Here is a 20,414-nt window from a genome sequence, read left to right on the forward strand (position 1 = left end):
TCTGCCTGAGAATCCCGATCCCTTTCCAAGGCTGCCACCTGCTGTTCCAAAGCCGGGGTTGAGTCTTCATCCACCGTGAGACGGTCCGACAGCTCCCGCACCTCTGTCCGAACTGATTGAAGCTTTCTATGGTGGGCTTCCTCTACCCTACAAATGAGAGCCTCTATATCTTCCCTCGTCAGGAGCGCTTGTATAGGAGCACGTCGATCCCCTTCACTCGATAGAGACGATAAGCAGCCAAGCAGCCAATCTGTGGGGTGAAGGGTTGCTTCTCCGCTGCTAATGTCCGCCGGGCTTCCAAAGTACTGTCCGAACTGACTGAGGATGTAGTGGAGTCCAGAGTTGCCTGTAACAAGGCTAACCCGGTTGCTTGATCTCTCGTATACTCCATTTCAGTCCCTGCACTATACTTGTGTGCACTCGGAAAATACTGCTGGATCTCGCTTTTAGGTCCACTGCTTTTAGGGATGTCTTAACCTTCCGCTTCCTAGTTGATGACATGCCTCTACTAACAAGTGATCTGCCATTTCCAGACCACACCCCACCCTCGGGTCTATAATTTGTATCATAGGTGTATTTTGAATGACAGAGACAGAATATCAACCAAAAATACAGAAAAAACACATGATACTAATGCTCTAAATTAAGTTACAGTTCAGTGAGTAAAAACTGGATTTTTGACTTACTGTAAAATCCTTTTCTCTTAAGCTCATTGACAGATGCAGGACTCATATCTTGATATCAGTAGGGTATTCCTGCCCCCTACAGGAGTAGGACACTAGGCAGAAAAAAAAAAAGAGTCAGAGAAACCACACCAACCCAACTCAAAAATAGAGGGGCAGGTACTGCGTCTGTCAATGAGCTTAAGAGAAAAGGGTTTTATGGTAAGTCAAAAATCCAGTTTTCTCTGTCGCTCATTGACAGACGCAGGACTCATATCTTGATATCAGTAGGGACGCCCCAAAGCAGTGCCATAATTGAGGGGTGGGACAGCATATAAAACAGTCCACAAGGTTAAAACATAGCCAACCAGGAAACATAGGACTCATCGGAACAAGAAGATGAGACACACCTGAAAACAACCAGAACCCCCAAGGTAAACCAAGGGTCCCCTCAAACAGCAGCGTGCAAAACCTTGCGGCCAAAAGAGGCATCCGCAGATGCCAGCACATCAACTTTATAAAACTTTTTAAAGGTATGAACAGATGACCAGGTAGCCTCCTTGCAAACCTGAAGTACAGATGCCTGATGGCGAAAAGCCCAGGAAGCACCAAGTGCCCGAGTAGAGTGCGCCTTAACAAGGAAAGGAGAGGAACCTGACCCTTAATTGAATAAGCCTGCACCACCGTCTGCCTGATCCATCTGGAAATAGTCGCAGCAGATGCAGGCAACCCTTTTATAGGGCCATCCGTGATCACAAAGAGCGGATCTGACTTACGAAAAGAGTCAGTAGTTTCTAGGTACACCCTGATTGCCCGAACCACATCCAAAGTGTGCAGTGCAAATTCCTTAGGATGGATTGGCTTAGGACACAAGGAAGGCAACGAAATATCTTCATTTAATTAAAAACTGGAAACCACCTTCGGTAGGATGGACGGATATGGACAAAGAACCACTTTATCCCTATGAACCAACAAATAGGGGGAACGACAGGACAACACAGCCAGTTCTGACACTCTGCATGCAGAAGTAATGGCCACCAAGAAGGCCACCTTCTGGGATAAGGTAAGCAGGGGAATTTCCCTAATATTTTCAAAGGGAGGTTTCTGGAGAACCGACAGCACCAAATTAAGGTCCGAAGGTGGCAATGGAGGGCGCACCGGTGCCGCACCCCCTGGATGAAATTTCGTGGCCAGCGGCCTCTGGAAGAAAATCGCCAAGGCCGAGACCTGACCCTTAGTACTCAAAGCCAGCTTCTGCTCAACTCCCCGTTGAAGGAAGGCCAAGATCCGAGCCACCGAGTAAGAACGTGGAGGAACCCCAAGGGACTCACACCACACAATATACGACTTCCAAGTACGATGGTAGATCTTCCTAGAAGTCGCTTTCCTCACTTTAAGCAGAGTAGGAATAACAGAAGCAGACAATCCCCTGTCCTTCAGCACCTGGCTTTCAACAGCCAAGCTGTCAAAGCCAGTGACCGTAAAGCAGGATGGAAGATTGGCCCCTGAGACAGTAGATCCTCCCTGAGAGGAAGTCGCCATGGAGCGTCTGCGACTAGCCTGACCAAGTCGGCGTACCAGACCCGACAAGGCCAGGTCAGAGCCACAAGAATGATTGGAATTCCTTCCGCCTCTATCCTTCCGCCTCTATCCTGTCTCGGTAGGAACTTGAGAGGAGAAAAGGCATACAGCAGCTGATAATGCCCCCACGGGGCCACCAGCGCATCTGTGGCGTCTGCCAGAGGATCCTGGGAGAGGGCTACAAACCTCTGCACTTTCCTGTTGATCCGGGATGCCAACAGATCCACATCTGGGATGCCCCAACGAAGGCACAGCTTGTGAAACACCTCCGGATGGAGATACCATTCCCCTTGATCAAAGGTCTGTCGGTTGAGGAAATCCGCCTGCCAATTTTCCACGCCTGGAATGTGAACAGCGGAGAGAGCCGGAACGAAGCATTCCGCCCATCAGAGGATGCCGGTCACTTCCAAAGCCACACGGACACTTTTGGTGCCCCCTTGGTGATTTACATAAGACATGGCCGTGGCATTGTCCGATTAAATGAGCACTGGACAACCCCGAAGATGCTCGATCCAGTGAACCAGGCAAAGCCCGATCGCTCTCAGTTCTAATACATTTATCGGCAACCTGGATTCTTCCAGGGACCAGATTCCCTGAGCAGAAAACCTGCCGAGAACCCCTCCCCACCCGGATAGACTGGCATCCGTGGTGACAATCGTTCAATAGATCCGAAGAAAGGATTTTCCTTGAATGAGCATCAGAGAACGAAGCCACCATATCAGGGACTCCCTGGTCCGCTCGCTCAGCCGAATCTGATTGTCCAGGGAAACGGGATTCTTGTTCCATTTGAGAAGAATCTCCTTCTGGAGGGTCCTCGTATGAAACTGAGCGAAAGGTACCACCTCGAAGGACGCCACCATCAGTCCCAGAACTCTCATACAGGTCCAAAGGGACAACCATTTGCTGGACAGCAACAGCTGAGACGCTGTCTGGAGTTTGTGGAGTTTTTCTGAAGGAGAAAGACCTTGGCTTAATCCAAAGTCAGGCCCAGATAGTCCAGTCTCCTGGAGGGAACCAGGGACGACTTCTGCAGGTTCACAATCCACCCAAACTCTTCCAGAGATTTCATGGTGATCTCCAAATTTGTCATCAGAGCCTGTGGAGACTCCGCACAGAGAACGAGGTCATCCAAGTAGCCCAGGACCGATATCCCCCATTGTTGCAACAGTGCCAGAACCAGAGCCAAAACCTTTGTGAAGACCCGGGGAGCAGAGGAGAGACCAAAGGGTAATGCCACAAACTGATAATGATTCTCTCCCACTGCAAAGCGCAGAAAATGTTGGTGTCCTGCGTAAATGGGAATGTGAAGGCAGGCATCTTTGATGTCTATGGAGGCCAGAAAATCCCGCTGATGCAGGGAGGCCACCACCGTGCGAATGGATTCCATCTTGAATTTTTGTACCCGTAGGATTGGATGCACCTTGCCCTCCATCCTGGGCACTGTGAACAGATTTGAGTAAAAGCCCCGAAAACGTTCCACACACGAAACCGGAACTATTACTCCCTGTTGTACCAAGTCCTGTACTGCCCACAACAGAGCCCGTAAGCGATCTGGGGACAGTCTCACATTGGAAGGGAAGAACCTTACTGGTGGAACTGATTGAAACTCGATCTTGTACCCCGACCGTATGACCTCGTGAACCCATTTGTCTTGAATCTGGGAGAGCCACGGGTCCGGGAACTGGCAAAGACGTCCCCCCCACCCCTGATATGGGTGGGGGCGCACCTTCAGGCTGAAGTGGCCTTGTCCTCAAGTCTGGAGGAACTTGATTTTTGTTTTCCAGACCATGGTCGCTTGGAACCCCCCCAAGGGGGCCTTGAAGGGCTTTGCCTTGTTGACTGATCCAGAGGGATGAAAAAACTTCTTGTGTGCTGAAAAGAAGGGTCCCTGTCTGCGACGGGGGGTCCTTACACTTGGCAGCTTGTGGGAGAAAGGTGCTCTTGCAACCAGTAAGACCTTTGATAATATCATCCAAGGTAGCTCCAAACAGGCAATCCCCCTGAAAGGGGAGATCAGTTAAGGCTTTCTTTGAAGCCTAATCCGCAGACCAGCACTTCAGCCACAGCATGCGCCGGAGGACCACCGCCGATAACGACAAACGCCCCAGCATTGGAGCAGTATCCAGTGCGGCATCGCAAACAAATTGAAGCCCTTGCACCATTTGGTCCAGCAGTTCTGAAATGGCAGGGGGAAGATGTCTCCCCTCCAGGTCACGGCGTAGCAACTTAACTTATTCCGTTAATGTTTGTGAAACCCGGGCAATAGTAAACACCGGTCTTAAGGCAGAACATAGTGTGGGACACAGTGTGGGACACAGACTCCGCCCTACGATCCACCAGATCCCTAATGGACGGGGAATCCTCCACCGGGATCACAGTAGCTTTATTCAGTCTGGAGACCGGCGGATCCACCATAGGCGGCACCGTCCACTTTTTAATGAGGGACTCTTCAAAAGGGTAGTGCCTAGCAATCCGCTTAGGCATCCCAGGGAGAATTTCGGATGGTCCCATTCTTTTTAATTATATTGCAAAAGCATGCGGGAAAAGGAAAAACCTTTGACACCCTGGAGAGTTTGCGAGTGCCAAAAGAAACCTGCGCATCAATCGCAGTCGCAGCTGCGTCCTCCATCTTTAGGGTATCACGTACAGACACAATCAGTGCGTCCACCAACCCATTGTCTTGCGCGGCAGCGGAGGCAGAAAGGTCATCCTCACTATCAGAGGAGACGGGGCGCGAGACAGTAGACCTGGAAGGGAGACCTGTGTCAGCAGTGACTGATTCAGACTCAGAGTCTGAGGCATCAGACGAGGCAGGGGTAGGTGGAGGGCGTTTTCTAGCACCTTGCCCCTGAAAGACAACCTCCACCTGGGACACAAACAAATCTAGGACCACTGAAAGTGCATCTATAGTCAGCTGGCAACCTGAGGGCCCTGCAGCCACCTCGACATCCTATAGCAGGAAGAGAGAGGGTATACCCCCTGGGACTGCCCATAGGTGTAGCCAGAACTTTTTTTCTGCCTAGTGTCCTACTCCTGTAGGGGGCAGCAATACCCTACTGATATCAAGTATGAATCCTGCGTCTGTCAATGAGCAACAGAGAAATAGGTATTTGATCCCCAAGAAAAACATGAATTAGTACTTGGTGGCAAGCACAGAGGTAAGACATTTCTAGTAGTTGGTGACCAGGTTTGCACACATCTCAGGAGGGATTTTGGCCCACTCTTCTTTACAGATCTTCCCTGGATCCTTAAGGTTTCTTCCCTTAGCCACAACACTAAAGATGGGTCACGAATGGGTCTTTCAGCATGACAATAACCCAAAACATACCACAGAGGCAACAAAGCAGTGGCTAAAGAAGAAGCACATTAGGGTCAGAGAGTGGCCTAGCCAGTCTCCAGACTTTAATCCTATAGAAAATTTATGGAGGAAGCTGAAACTCTGAGATGCCAAATGACAGCCAAGAAACCTTAAGGATTTAGAGATTTGTTAAAAAAAAAAAGAGAGTGGATCAAAATCCCTCCTGAGATGTGTACAAACCTGGTCACTAACTACAAGAAACATCTTACCTCTGTGTTAGCCTAAAAGGGTGTATCCACTAAGTAATAAGTCATGTTTTGGTTGGGGATCAAATACTTATTTTACTCACTGAACTGCAAATCAATTGATAACATTTGTGTCATGTGTTTTTTTCTGACTTTTTGGTTAATATTCTGTCTCTATCATTTAAAATACCCATAAGATGAAAATGATAGACCCTTCATTTTTTTGTAAGTGGGCAAACTTTCAAAATCTACAGGGGATTAAATAATTATTTCCCCCACTGTAGAAGCAAATTAATTTTCATATGCCTTTTAGATAATTCTCACTATGTACACTTTTATACATTTTAAAGCAGAAATCAATAGTGACATATGAATTTTATCACTATGGTCTAATTCACAATATACTGTACCACTCTGCAGTAACACATAGGCAGTAACATAATTTATTGTGATTTTAGTGTGATGTACTGCATTTATGCAAGCCATTCATTTTGAATGGGCTCCAACATAGCAAAACTAGTGTTTAAGATATTTTTTCCACTGCAGCATGCTGCAATCTATATCTTGAGTTGCATTCCCCTGCGATGTGCTGTAGTGTACATACAAAGGGGTGTCTTTAAAAATGAATGGCAACACACAAGCACTCTTGTAAAGTGTGCTGTACCACACACATTACTGCAATGTGCTAGGAGTTAATGGGTTCATGGGATATTCACTTACAAGAAGTCAGTTGTTCAATTTGGCCTATTTTTTAATGACAGACAATACCTGCTGAAAGATCTCAGGGAAACAGCAATTATTCCTATTGGAAAAATGGTGGTTGTTTTCCCAATAAAAACTGGTGTCTTAGGTGTCTGGTAATGGCTTTTCCTCTTCTTTCAGGGGCTGCCCCAACTTCCTCTCCATAATCTAAACATGCTAAATATTTAGTGGACTGAGTGTAAATGTTCATGGATTTGTTGCCCCAGAAACAACACAGAGGGCGGTTGGATTGTGTCAGCACATCCAAGTGTCCTCTAATGCTTATTATACTGATTAGCAGCCTGGGATTTTGGTTCAATACTCTTCACCCTGTTGTTATAAAATAACTAAATCAGTCATACAAACTAAATTATGACAATGTACAGAAAAAATAAACAAGAAAAATGAACTTACTGGTTTGAAAATTGTTGACAGCATTTTCACTAGATGTATTTCTAAATACAGATGTTACTGTTATTCTATAAAGATTTCCTGGAAATAGGCTCTTGATGGTAAATTGTGTATCACTTGTTGTATTTCGGCCTTCATCTTTGTTTGGTTTTACATTATTCCATGCCACATTGTACTCATATGACCTGGTGTGAACATCCGTAGGTGGTGTCCAATAAATAACTATTTCGGTGATACCAGTAACATTTCCAGCAAGATTTTGTGGTTCACTTGGCACTGGAAGAATTGTATTTGTTTTAGAATTAATTTCTGAATTATCTGTTATAGATTTGTTTATTATAGAAAAAAACACACACACACACACATAGACAATTAGTTATTAGCTGTAATTATAACCTATCAGGTATATAATTGGATTTATAGCAACAATGTTACCAATGTATAGTCAACCCTTGACTTCTTCTCAAATAAACATTTTATTGACTTGAGAGACAAGACTCAATTAGTTGTGGCTCCACATCCCCATATAGTATTGGCAACAAGGGCAGAAAGGAAAATGGGACTTTAAAGTAGCCACTCATAACCCCCTCAAGTATTCATATAATAAAAAAAAATACATTTTATTTAGTCATCAAAAATGTATGTAAAATCAATACAAAAACATGCAACATCTCCCCATTGTGAAACAGGCTCTCCCTCAAAATACATATATACATACATATATACATATGTCATATGATTATCATTGAGGGTATCTGTGTCCCATGGGTATCTCAGAGAATCACAGGATCGCTACGCGTTTCACTTGTAGCTTCTTCAGAGAATCTTGTCGATACCAAATCCCAAGACGAAAGAAATAAATATGGAGCACTTGGAGCCGTGAGTTGGAAATCACATGGGAGGGGGGTCTCGGACACACCAGCCCCAACCACGAGAAGGGCAGAGAGCACACACACTACAGATATCTCTCTAGAATTACAAATTCATGTCTGCAACGAGCCAATGACACTTTCAGGTGAAATATACCACACAGACTATATAGACCCAAATCTCCCAAGTACAATGGGTGGTCAGAGGGTAGTCCCTTCCAGTTGCTCCTCTCTGTTAGCAAGTGCCGATTCCTAATAATATAGCTCCCCTCTCCTCAATGGATCCAAATGGCATCTAGATGCTACAGAGAGATATCTGTGGTGTGTGTGCTCTCTGCCCTTCTCGTGGTTGTGGCTGGTGTGTCCGAGACCCCCCTCCCATGTGTTTTCCATCTTATGGCTCCAAGTGCTCCATATTTATTTACTTCCCCTTGGGATTTGGTATTGACAGGACCCCTGAAGAAGCTACAAGTGAAACGGGTAGCGATCCTGTGATTCTCTAAGATACCTGTGGGACCCAGATACCCTCAACATTAATCATACGCTGAACCTAAATGGAAAGAAAATTAGATCAATCTATGGCTGTTTCTGCTCTAGAGAAGGCAACCTAATGATCGGCTTCTCTCAATTGGGAATGTTAGAAAATTTTCATTCAATTAGCACCTGCAGCCAAGCAGCTGCAGCACTGAACAGTGTATTCTGACAGGGAGGAGTCCCTGCTGTTAGAATACAATAGCACATATGGGAGGATTCCTCCATCCACCTTGCTTTTTTTTTTGATTAGCCCACTGGCCGATGGAAAAAAAAAACATCCATCTATGGCCAGCTTTATTCCACACTTTGCTAAGATCATTAGGGACTATCAGACTGAATTATTGAATGGTTGTGGAAGGACTTTGTTCCAGGAGGAGTTATGCTTAGTCCTGTATTGTATTAGAGCAACTGTTACCTTTTTGTATTCTCATTTTTCATCCTTGGTTTTGTAGGATCACAGTGGCACAATACATAAGAATATTTGTGGGGCAAGAACATGTACATTTACTGAGCTTATTTGCAACAACATGGGGAGTTTTCATTAAACTACAAAGAATGTTCTCGACCGATTTTAAGTATAAGGGGATGCAAATGATTATACAGTATGTATTCTTTTTTTGTTGTAAATATTTTAAATTAGAAAGTTTGAATATTCTCCCTCTAAACAAAGTAATAATAGAAAAGCCTGCAACAAAATGTGGCCTAATTTCTCCCAACTTTACTAAACAAAGGGGTTTAGTTGCTGTCTTTCATCCTGTTGGAGAGATTTCGCTTACTTCCTGTCCAGGTAACCACACATGAGAGTGTATGTTGTTGCGCCTAGTGCCCTTAGTAGTCTCAGTAAAAGAATTGTGTTTAATTATAAAATGCAAATAAAGTCTAAAACCTTCCTCCTTAAGTTTCCTTGGTAAATAGTATTGGTGAATACACAAATATAAGTGGATCATATCAAAATATACACTGAAAAAAATTATAAAAGCAACGCTTTTGTTTTTGCCCCCATTTGAGCTGAACTCGAAGATCGAATACTTTTTCTATGTACACAATAGGCCTATTTCTCTCAAATATTGTTCACAAATCTGTCTAACTGCGTTAGTGAGCACTTCTCCTTTGCTGAGATAATCCATCCACAGCTGTGTCATATCAAGATTCTGATTAGACAGCATGATTATTGCAAAGCTGTGCCTTAGGCTGGCCACAATAAAGGCCACTCTAAAATGTGCAGTTTTTCTGTACTGGGGGGGGGGGGGGGGTCCGAAAACTAGTCAGTATCTGGTGTGACCACCATCATTTGCTTCACACAGTGCAACACATCTCCTTTTCGTAAAGTTGATCAGGTTGTTGATTGTGGCCTGTGGAATGTTGGTTCACTCCTCTTTAATGGCTGTGCAAAGTTTCTGGATATTGGCAGGATCTGAAACACGCTGTTGTATACGACGATCCAGAGCATCCCAAACATGCTCAATAGATGACATGTCCGGTGAGTATGCTGGCAATGCAAGAACTGGGACCGTGCAATATCATGCTGCAAAATGAGGTGATGGTCATGGATGAATGGCACAACAATGGGCCTCAGGATCTTGTCACGATATCTCTATGAATTTAAAATGCCATCAATAAAATGCACCTGTGTTCATTGTCCATAAGATACGCCTGCCCATACGATAACCATAACCCCACCCCCACCATGGGCCACTCAATCCATAATGTTGACATCAGCAAACCGCTCACTCACACGATGCCATACACGCTGTCTGCCATCTGCTCTGTACAGTGAAAACCGGGATTCATCCGTGAGGAGAAAACCTCTCCAAAGTGCATGACACCATCGAATGTGAGCATTTTCCCGCTCAAGTTGGTTACGACGATGAATTGCATTTAGGTTGAGACGGAGGAAGAGCATGCAGATGAGCTTCCCTGAGACGGTTTCTGACAGTTTGTAAAGAAATTCTTTGGTTATGCAAACCAATTGTTGCAGCAGCTGTCCGGATGGCTGGTCTCAGACGACCTTGGAGGTGAAGATGCTGGATGTGGAGGTCCTGGGCTGGTGTGGTTTCACGTGGTCTGTGGTTGTGAGGCCGGTTGGATGTACTGCCAAATTCTCTGAAACGCCGTTGGAGATGGCATATGGTAGAGAAATAAATATTCAATTCAAGGGCAACAGCTCTCGTGGACATTCCTACAGTAAGCATGCCAATTGCACGCTCCCTCAAAACTTGCGACATCTGTGGAATTGTGCTGTGTGATAAAACTGCACATTTTAGAGTGGCCTTTTATTGTGCAACAATCATGCTGTGTAATCAGAATACACATAAAATAGTCCAGGCGCTGATCCTTAAGAAATGTCCCTAGATGATGATGGGACCGAACAATGCGGTAACATGTGAATGAACAATAGATTGTGACTTACCAAGGCTGCCAAACCCTAAACATGGGATGAAGTCATGAATTAGCAGTACTAGAAAAGAAGGGTGGCGCTCCCTGGTGTCTATAAGTAACTGTCCTCTATGGATGAAAGACTGTAGAATGTCTCTTAAATGTAATTGGCATTTATTGAAAACATAAGTGGATAAACAGTAAAAATATTGCCACAGTCCCAACAATCCTGTACCTCCTTGGGTTGCTGCGAGATATCAAGGAGAATGTAAATCAGCAGATAATGCTCGGTGTGACCTGAGGATATGCTGGCGTCCCGCTTGATAAATAAATAACTGATGGGGAATAAGGTACCTCAAGTGGCGCCTAAGCGCCGGTGTCAGGCTCAGAGGGGGACACTGTGCGCGGCCGCCGCACAGTCCCACAGTTGGTGACAGTCTGCCTGCATACGAGTTCCCGAGTCCTCCGCTGCTTCCGCGATAGCCGGAAGTGACGTGGGGATTGCGTCACCGGAAGAGACGATGGTCTATGGTCAGGAAGTCGGGGCTGATCACGGGCATAAACAAACTTGCTTTCTGGTTGCCGCAACTACATGTTTCGAGCGCATGCGCTTTGTCAAGTTCACTGGGGGCAAAACAAGTGTTGCGTTCATAATTTTGTTCAGTGTAAATATCATAAAATCAAACATTGGTTCCTATATAGACTCTAATACAGTGATTATAAATGCCAAACACAATATGTAATGTGAAAAAAAATTGCAACTGAATGGCGTAATTGCAAATCCACTAAAATGCAATTCAATCACATAAACTGAAAAAGTCCTTTAACCACTTGCCTACTGGGCACTTATACCCCCTTCCTGCCCAGGCCAATTTTCAGCTATCAGCGCTCTCACACTTTGAATGACAATTGCGCGGTCATGCTACACTGTACCCATATGAAATTTCTATCATTTTTTTCACACAAATAAAGCTTTCTTTTGGTGGTATTTAATCACCTCTGGCTTTTTTATTTCTTACAAAAAAAAGAAAAAAGGCAGAAAATTTTGAAAAAAAAAAAGTTTTTCTTATTTTCTGTGAGTAAATTTTGAAAATAAATACATTTTTCTCCTTCACTGATGTGCGCTGATGAGGCGACACTGATGGGCACTGATAGGCTGCATTGATGGGCACTGATGAGGTGGCACTTATGGGCACTGATGAGGAGGTACTAATATGAGCACTATATATCCAAATACCCTTTCTTTACTGGAGTGTGTGGCCTTTTAAAACCGCGTTTTTTTCCACCATATAAAGATTCATGCAAAAAAAGGGGGCCCTCATTGTGTAGTAATTTCAAAATAGGTATTTATTTAAAAGTAGTAACTTACATTTAAATTTAAAGCAAACAGCTCCTGTAATGGACAGCAGGATACAAAGATTCTCACATCACTTCCTCTGTGCAGCAGTATCACCTGACTCACCCTTCGTCGTGTGTCATCACGGTCACATGACTTCCTTATGATATCGATATTTATATATGACCTACTTATATTTGTGTATTCACCAATACGATTTGCCAAGAACACTGAGGAAGGTTTTAGACTTTGTTTGCACCTCATATTTAAACACAATTCTTTTACTGACACTACTAAGGGCACTAGGCACAACAACATACACTCTCATTATTTAAAATTCACATTGTGGAAACACAATTAGGTTGTATGCAGCCACCCATCACAAGAGAAGGCATATATAATTACCTATAAGGTAGCTTGGGATATCCCACACTTTTTGTCAAACCACACAGGAAAAGGGTATATCTCCCTAGTGGGAACACAGCCAAAAAAACACAGGAGGGTCCACTTTAATTTTTTCTCTCAAATCCAGAATTTTACTCTCTGGCATCCGTATTCTCATCATACCCTGGATATTTGTAAAGAGTGTGAAGTGACATTTCTGACAAATTATATATAGTTCTCTGGCACCCAAGGTGAAGATGCCAAAGGGACTGAGACAGATTGTACTTATATCTGTACACACAGTTACCAGACCAAGTATGATTGGGGGGGGTTCGATGTGGTTAAACCAGTTTGGTGTAGTCATAAGGAGTTAAATGAAATAGAGTAGGATTTTATCTATCATTATAATCTAAATATGTTACTCCATCTAGGGGAACCATTGTAGCTTAAACCTCATCAGTAGTGCAAATTTTAGCCTGTAATGTGTTACTTTTTAAATGCACTAAATTTAGTTCCTGGTACATGGGCTACAGAAATACAGTATATGGACATAAATGGAAAAACTGTACATATAAATAGTAAAGAAAAAGTTAAACCAGGTATGAAGGAGAGGAATGATTTAATAAAAACAAATTGGTTTAATTAAGGGTTATAAGGGGTTTATATTTTTTTTTAATGTATTTATTTTTTCGATTTCATGCTTGAAAGATCTGGTTTTATGTGCGGATCAAAGGACAATACTTTGAATTTGCACACGAACACTATTTTATGAATGAGAACTGCAACCTGTTTGCCAAGACTTGCTTATATTTTTTTCAGAATGCATTGTCATATTTTATTTTTCAAACTTATGTGTTCTACTCTGTGGGTAACCAAAGCATGGTTTTCCTCAATGACAATCCAACTTTCAGTGAATCACTGTGGTTCTACACTGTCCAACAACCTGTGCATAGACGTGAATAATGCAAAGTAATTTAATGCTTGTCTCAGAACATGTTAAGCACAAGTCGTATACAAATATAGATGATCCCAGTGCACGCACTTAAAGCATAAGTTCTCCTTTACAAAAAAATTATAAATGCAACTTTTTTGCAGGTAAAAAAAATGTGCATTTATTATTATTATTTAGGAGCCGGAAAGCATTGCACTCATGATCAGCAGATTTTGGGTGTAATGCCAGGCTCCTGCATACTGTCAGTGTAAAGTACCTTGAAAAAGTATTAATTCGCCCTGAAATTTTCTACATTTTGTCATGTTACAGCCAAAAAATGTAAATGTATTTTATTGGGATTTTATGTGATAGACCAACACAAAGTGGCACATAATTGTGAAATGGGAGGAAAATGATAAATGGTTTTCAAATTTTTTTACAAATAAATATCTGAAAAGTGTGGCGTGCATTTGTTTTCAGTCCCCTTTAATTTGATACCCCTAACTAAAATCTAGTGGAACCAATTGCCTTCAGAAGTCACCAAATTAGTAAATAGAGTGCACCTATGTGTAATTTAATCTCAGAATAAACAGCTGTTCTGTGAAGCCCTCAGAGGTGCTAGAGAACCTTAGTGAACAAACAGAATTATACAAGCCAAGAAACACACCAGACAGGTCAGGGATAAAGTTGTGGATACGTTTAAAGTATGTAAGATTATAAAAAAATATCCCAGGCTTTTAACATCTCACGGAGCACTGTTCAATCTATCATTTGAATAAAGAAAGAGTATGGCACAACTCCAAACCTACCAAGACATAGCTGTCTACCTTAATCAGAGAAGCAGCCAAAAGGCCCACGGTAACACTGGAGGAGCTGCAGAGATCTACACCTCAGGGGAGAGAATCTGTACACAGCACAACTATTAGCATTGCACTCCACAAATCTGGCCTTTATGGAAGAGTGGCAGAAGAAAGCCATTGTTGAAAGAAAGCCATAAGAAGTCCTGTTTTCAGTTTGCGATAAGCCATGTGGAGGAAGATGTTCTAGTCACATGAGACCAAAATTGAACTTTTTGGCTCAAAGCAAAACGTTATGTGTGGCGGAGTCGGACAACTATTTCTGCACATCACCCTGAACACACCATCCCCACCATGAAACATGGTGGTGGCAGCATCATGTTGTGGAGATGCTTTTCTTCAGCAGGGACAGGGAAGCTGGTCAGAGTTGATGGGAAGATGGATGGAGCCAATTACAGCATAAGACTTGAGAATGGGGTGGAGGTTCACATTCCAGCAGGATAACAACCCTAAATATACAGCCAGAGCTATGATGGAATGGTTTAGATCAAAGCATATTCATATGTTAGAATGGCCCAGTCAAAGTCCAGACCTAAATCCAATTGACAATCTGTGGCAAGACTTGAAAATTGCTGTTCACAGATGCTCTCCATCCAATCTGACAGAGCTTGAACTATTTTGCAAAGAAGAATGGGCACTCTCTATATGTGCAAATCTGGTAAAGACATACCCAAAAAGACTTGCAGCTGTAATTGCAACAAAAGGTGGTTCCACAAAATATAGACTCATAGGGCATGAGTATAATGCATGCCACACTTTTCAGATATTTGTAAAAAATATTTTGAAAACCATTTATAATTTTCCTTCAACTTTAAAATTATGTGCCACATTGGGGCATATAAAATCCTAATAAAATACATTTGTTTTTGCTTGTAACATGACGAAATGTGGAAAATGTCAAGGGGTATGAATACTTTTTCAAGGCACTGTATCTGTCTGGCCGTACCTCCTATATGGGCAGGCGGTTACTAAAAGCAGTTGTAAACTGCTGGTTGTTTTCTTTTTTTTTTTTTTCTTTTTTAGGACCTGCAAGGAAAAGGTATAATGTGATAATCGCTGGAGGCAGTGTATCTTCAGCCGGTCTTCCTTCTGGGTCCACGGAATACAGCGGTGTTACAGGCCCAAGCCTCAATGATGTCATTCCCATGCATGTGCAGGGGAGCCATCATTAACGGCACAGGTATCTGAAGGAATGGCACAGGTGGCCGTTCTTTCAGAGCGCATGCACCAATGATGTCATCGGCTGCATGTAATGCAAATATCTCCTAAACGGCTTACCTATAGGTACAAATTATGCACAGGAGTTTACTGATGGGGGTTTTAGTTAATTGATTCACAGGTATCTGTGAAAGAATGACACGGCCATGTGGGCCTAGCCCCTCTTGGCTGTGCTCTTTTTAGGACAGCCCCCCCAGTCAGAACACTTTGGTCAGCGTTCTCAGGCATTGGCTGAGAGCACTGATTAGAAGCCAGCATGCTCATCCGACAGAAGCCGGCCGACTGGCTGCCATACACATGGGCCAAATGTCAGCCTTTTGTTATTGAACCAGCCAAAGTCACCTGACATTCGGCCTGTGTGTACTAGGCTTATAAGGAGACCTCACTATCAGACAATAGTGTGTGTACATAAAGGATATGTTCACCATTAGTAATATATCATGTTACAACCATATTAAGGGTGTAACATGTAACATATTACTAAAGCCCCTGCCGGGACCCCGACCTGATCAGCTATCATGACAGCGGGCGGGGAATCTTCGCCTCGCCCCCACCATCACATTTAAAATACAGCACTGCTGTGCACAGCTCCAGCCACATGCTGGCATCATTGATTCAGAGAGTTCTGTAAATGAATGGACTACAAGTCCCATCTGTCTTTGCGTCAGATTGCTTGTAGTTCTCAATGAACTGTGGGGGCACTGGTGAGCAATCTTGTAGTTCATTGATTTTCTTGGACTTCAAGATCTTCCTGCATGTATGGGAGGCATTTATTATTTTTTTGGTGAATGTAGCCTTTATTAACTAATCAGTATAAACCTGTAAATTTATGTATTCCTCATAGGGAGTACCTTCATTCTTATACATAATCATTTACCAAGATAAAATTGACAAGGGACTTGGTGAGTAATAATACAAGTGCACACACTGTAAAATAAAATAAATATTTATGATTATTTTATAAAATATTATCAAAATATTTAAGGCTGTCACATATATCAATATCACATTTATGACATTCACTTTAAATTTCCTCATAGTGGGGGTCTAATGGAAAAGATTTCCAATTTATTTTCTAGTTTCCTTCCAATTTCAAACCGATGGGGTCTGACTGACATCTCTTCAGGAGAATAGGAAGATATATGATTGATTTTAACCACTTCGCCTTTCACACCCATTCATCCCCTATAGAAAAGTGCAATTTTTACAATTCTGCTATGGACCTGTTTATTCTGCAATAACTTTGTCATTGCTTTAGAACAATTGAGCACTGTCTGTAATACTTTTTTATTTGCACTAACATCCACATTTTCAGGAAATGCTTTCGGGTTGTGTCCCCTTTTTCAAGGTTCTAGCAGTACTAATACACAAAGTTTTAGCAGAATGTTAAGTAGGACAATCATTACCAATGTAATACATATACTGTTTTTCTTTTTAAGAACAAATAAGACGTTTTTTTGGTTTGTTGTGAGATTATATATGTATGTTGATAAAATTAATAAAAGATTTAATTAAAAAAAGAAGTAAAGTGTTAAATTGTGAATGCCGGTGTTGCTAACTGTAACCCAGGGGGACCTGAAAGTGTAATATCCAGCAGTCCTCAGGGGGGCAGTGCTACATTTTGGGGTGTCGTCCGGGATGCACCCCTGGGTTACCGCAATGGTTGCTTGCGGCAACAGCCGAGAAATCGGCATGTAACGCCATTCTTTCCCAAGTAATGTACTGGAGTGTTAGTGTAGAGGATAATGTCTGCTCTACAGTGATCAGTGAAAGTGTGCTGATGAGTCATGTTAGTAACGATGATTGCTATGGGCAACGAACGGACATTTACCCAGGAAACAGTATCTGTTCTCAAGTGAAATGCAGGAGAGTTGATGGAGAAGAAATGCACTGTATTGTACAAAAGGACTGCATCTGCTTTACAGTAATTGGTGCAAGTGTGGATGAGGAGAATGGTGACCCAGGACACAGGGATCGGCATGTCAGGGGTCGTGTCTGTACATGTACTGTGAAGAAAAGTGTTGAACGTGCAATTCATGACAGCAGGACAATTTTCCTAAACAGTATGGGGGGTCAACTGGCTTGGGAAGAAAGAAATGCAGCTGAGGCCCAGGTACAGACAGAAAGGGCAGGTGTGTGTGTGTGTCGGTGAACACAATCTGCCACGCAGTGACATTCGCGCTGGCTAGGCAGAGTTCCGGCAGCAGCGAAGAGGTTACTGGACCGCGCGGGAAAGAAGAGATCTGCCTAACAGGAGGAGCCACCGCCAGAGAGTCAGCTAGTCTGGAGTTGTGGGCAGGGTTGGCACCCACAGACTGCCAAACCAAAAGGAGGAAGAGAGCTGAGATATCACTTCCATCTTTGGGTTGAATGTGTCTTTACGGCTGCAGGCCTGGAGTCAGTGTGGACACTGTGGTGATTTATTTGTGCAAGGAGTGCAGAGTGATTGTCGGCCCAGGAAGCTGTGTGTGAAATGGGAGACAGGATTCACTCAGGAAGCACTGGTGCCTATGAGGATCCCTGTGGGCAGAGGAAGGGGAGTGCTGAGAGCGCTGCTGGACCAGGGCCAGTGGTGCAGACTTACTGTCATATGCCAGACCAGGGAGACTCACACCTTGGAGGTGAAATTTACCCAGGTTATACAGGCCGAGTCACGGTCAGGAAAAGCGCCAGCTATACCTGCACAAGCAGAATCCCCAGCTTCAGAGGCAGAGGGGAATCAATGGGCTCCCGGGAGAGAGGCCTCCAGTGTGTCCACTGTAGAGGAGGCCGGAGCCATTGAAGTAGGGTCATCCAGCTTCCAGCATCGGTTTGTATCCTTGGAAGAAGGAATAGATGTATGGAAGTCTGAGGAAGAGAGAGAGAGAGTGGACTGGGGAGCAGATGAAAGGAGCAACTCTGCAAGTCCCTGTTTACCTGATGAGGAGACAAGGGATCCTGTGGTACGCATGCAGTGTGCCAGGGATTTGGGGTTCTGTGAGGCCTATGCTATGAGGGTCCCAGATTTGTCCCCACCTCATACCTACACCCGGGCTCGGGATCAGAACAAAGCCTACTCTTAGCTCATCAGGAGAAAAGAGACCCTATATTCCCCACCTGGAAGAGGAAATCGACAGACCCTTCCTCGGTTCTCAAGATGTCAACGTCTCATTCAGAGGAAGGTGGCCCTGGAGTATGGGTACAATTACCCCCCACGCTCATCAGTAAATTTTATGTTGGAGATTGGGGCCAGAAGAGAAGAGTGGTGCAACGATGCGTTTTGGGAGTTCCTTTACATCCCCAGGCCATATCAGAACAAAGAAAGGCCTGAGCTATGGAACACCTGCTCTGTAAAGACAAACCAGGAACCTAGGAAGGACCATCTACATAGACCATGCTGAGGTCCGCCACCCTAATAGAACAGGTCAGGCTTGGTCTGTTTGTGTCCAAAATTCTGAGGGGAAGACTGTCCGGATCCCTCATCCTGACCATTATTGCTGAGCATGTAGGATCCCACCCCTACTGAGATACTATCGTTACAAGGCTGGCTAGCCTGGAAGTTGTGGAAAGCAAAGGGGCTGGTGAGCCCGAAGTTCAAGTACAAGTTCAAGTACAAGTTCAAGTTGTTGCTATGGCCAAAGCCCTATTCCCATATCCCCCTTTCCCTTCTATCCTTGCGAAAGAGATTGGGAAATCAGCAGAACTGCTACCACTGTGTAGTACCATCAAAAGAGGGCCGACCCTCTAACACACAACAGACTTTCTGTTCAGAGGACTTAGGGGGTCACTCAGTGTCATGCTTCAATTACTATCGGAAGCCAGCTTTACCAAATGTTCTATCAAGATCCTTTGAGCCATCAGGCCAGGATCACTCATTGGAACAAGTTTAAGGACACTTTGCAAGGAAACTTGGGCCAACGGGCCAGGAGAAAGAGTACAGAAGAAAAGCATTTCTTTACAAAGATACTTTGCTCAAAGGACACTTTGTGAAGTGCCTGTTAGGCCAGTGGGCCAGTTGAGAGAACTTTGTGTGAGTTGCTACCTTAACTTCCTCACATCCGCGCTACAGCCTATATACGGCTGCAGCGCGGACTTGAATTTTCGGGAGGCCGTTTTTAAACGGCCTCCCAGAAAGACTCTCCCCGCGCGCTCCCGCAAGCGCGCATCGGGGAAAATCTGTGTCAGCCGTGTCCCTTGGACACAGCCGATCACAGAACATGGTGAATGGCCAATCACAGCGGCCATTCACCACGTGACCAAGCCGTCCAATGAGAGATGATCTCATATGTAAACATATGAGATCATCTCTCATCGCCGGCACTCCTTCCTCACACAGAGCCTGCGTGTGAGGAAGGAGGGGGAGCCGTTAGCCGCCGGGGACACACAGCAGTGTAATCAGGGCACTGATAACCAGTGCCCTGATTACTAAAGGTAAAAAAACATACACACATTGCCCCCCCATCAGTGCCCGCCTCAGTGCCCCCCATCAATGCCCACAATCAGTGCCCATAGTGCTGCCAGTCAGTGCCCATCAGTGCCTGCTCATCTAGGCACTGATGAGCACTGACTGGCAGCACTATGGGCACTGAGTGTGGGCACTGATGGTGCTGCCCATCAGTGCTCATCAGTGCCGCCCATCAGTGCTCAGCAGTGCCACCCGTCAGTGTCCATCAGTGCCATCCGCCAGTGCCCATTAGTGCCGCCTATCAGTGCCCATCAGTGCGCCCGTCAGTGCCACCTCTCAGTGCCCAGCAGTGCCACCTCTCAGTGCCACCTCTCAGTGCCCAGCAGTGCCGCCTATCAGTGCTCATCAGTGCCGCCTATCAGTGCCGCCTATCAGTGCCGCCTATCAATGCCGCCTATCAGTGCTCATCAGTGCGGCATATTAGTACCTCCTCATCAGTGCCCATAAGTGCCACCTCATCAGTGCCCATAAGTGCCACCTCATCAGTGCCCATCAGTGCAGCCTATCAGTGCCCATCAGTGCCGCCT

At 44.4% G+C, this 20,414-nt stretch overlaps 1 protein-coding gene across 1 annotated transcript in view; it reads right to left on the reverse strand.

Moving 5' to 3' along the window:
* Positions 1 to 20,414, reverse strand: part of LOC309568939 (receptor-type tyrosine-protein phosphatase H-like) — a gene marked incomplete at its 5' end in the record, with an annotated part of 1,053,085 nt that overhangs the window by 854,310 nt on the left and 178,361 nt on the right. The window contains one exon of the mRNA XM_082274706.1: positions 6,942 to 7,214. Within this exon, the coding sequence (XP_082130832.1) occupies positions 6,942 to 7,214 (273 nt within the window). The remainder of the gene's footprint in view (positions 1 to 6,941; positions 7,215 to 20,414) is intronic.

This window comes from Pelophylax lessonae (genome assembly GCF_965119305.1).
Source record: "Pelophylax lessonae genome assembly, chromosome: 12".
Lineage (NCBI taxonomy): Eukaryota > Metazoa > Chordata > Amphibia > Anura > Ranidae > Pelophylax > Pelophylax lessonae.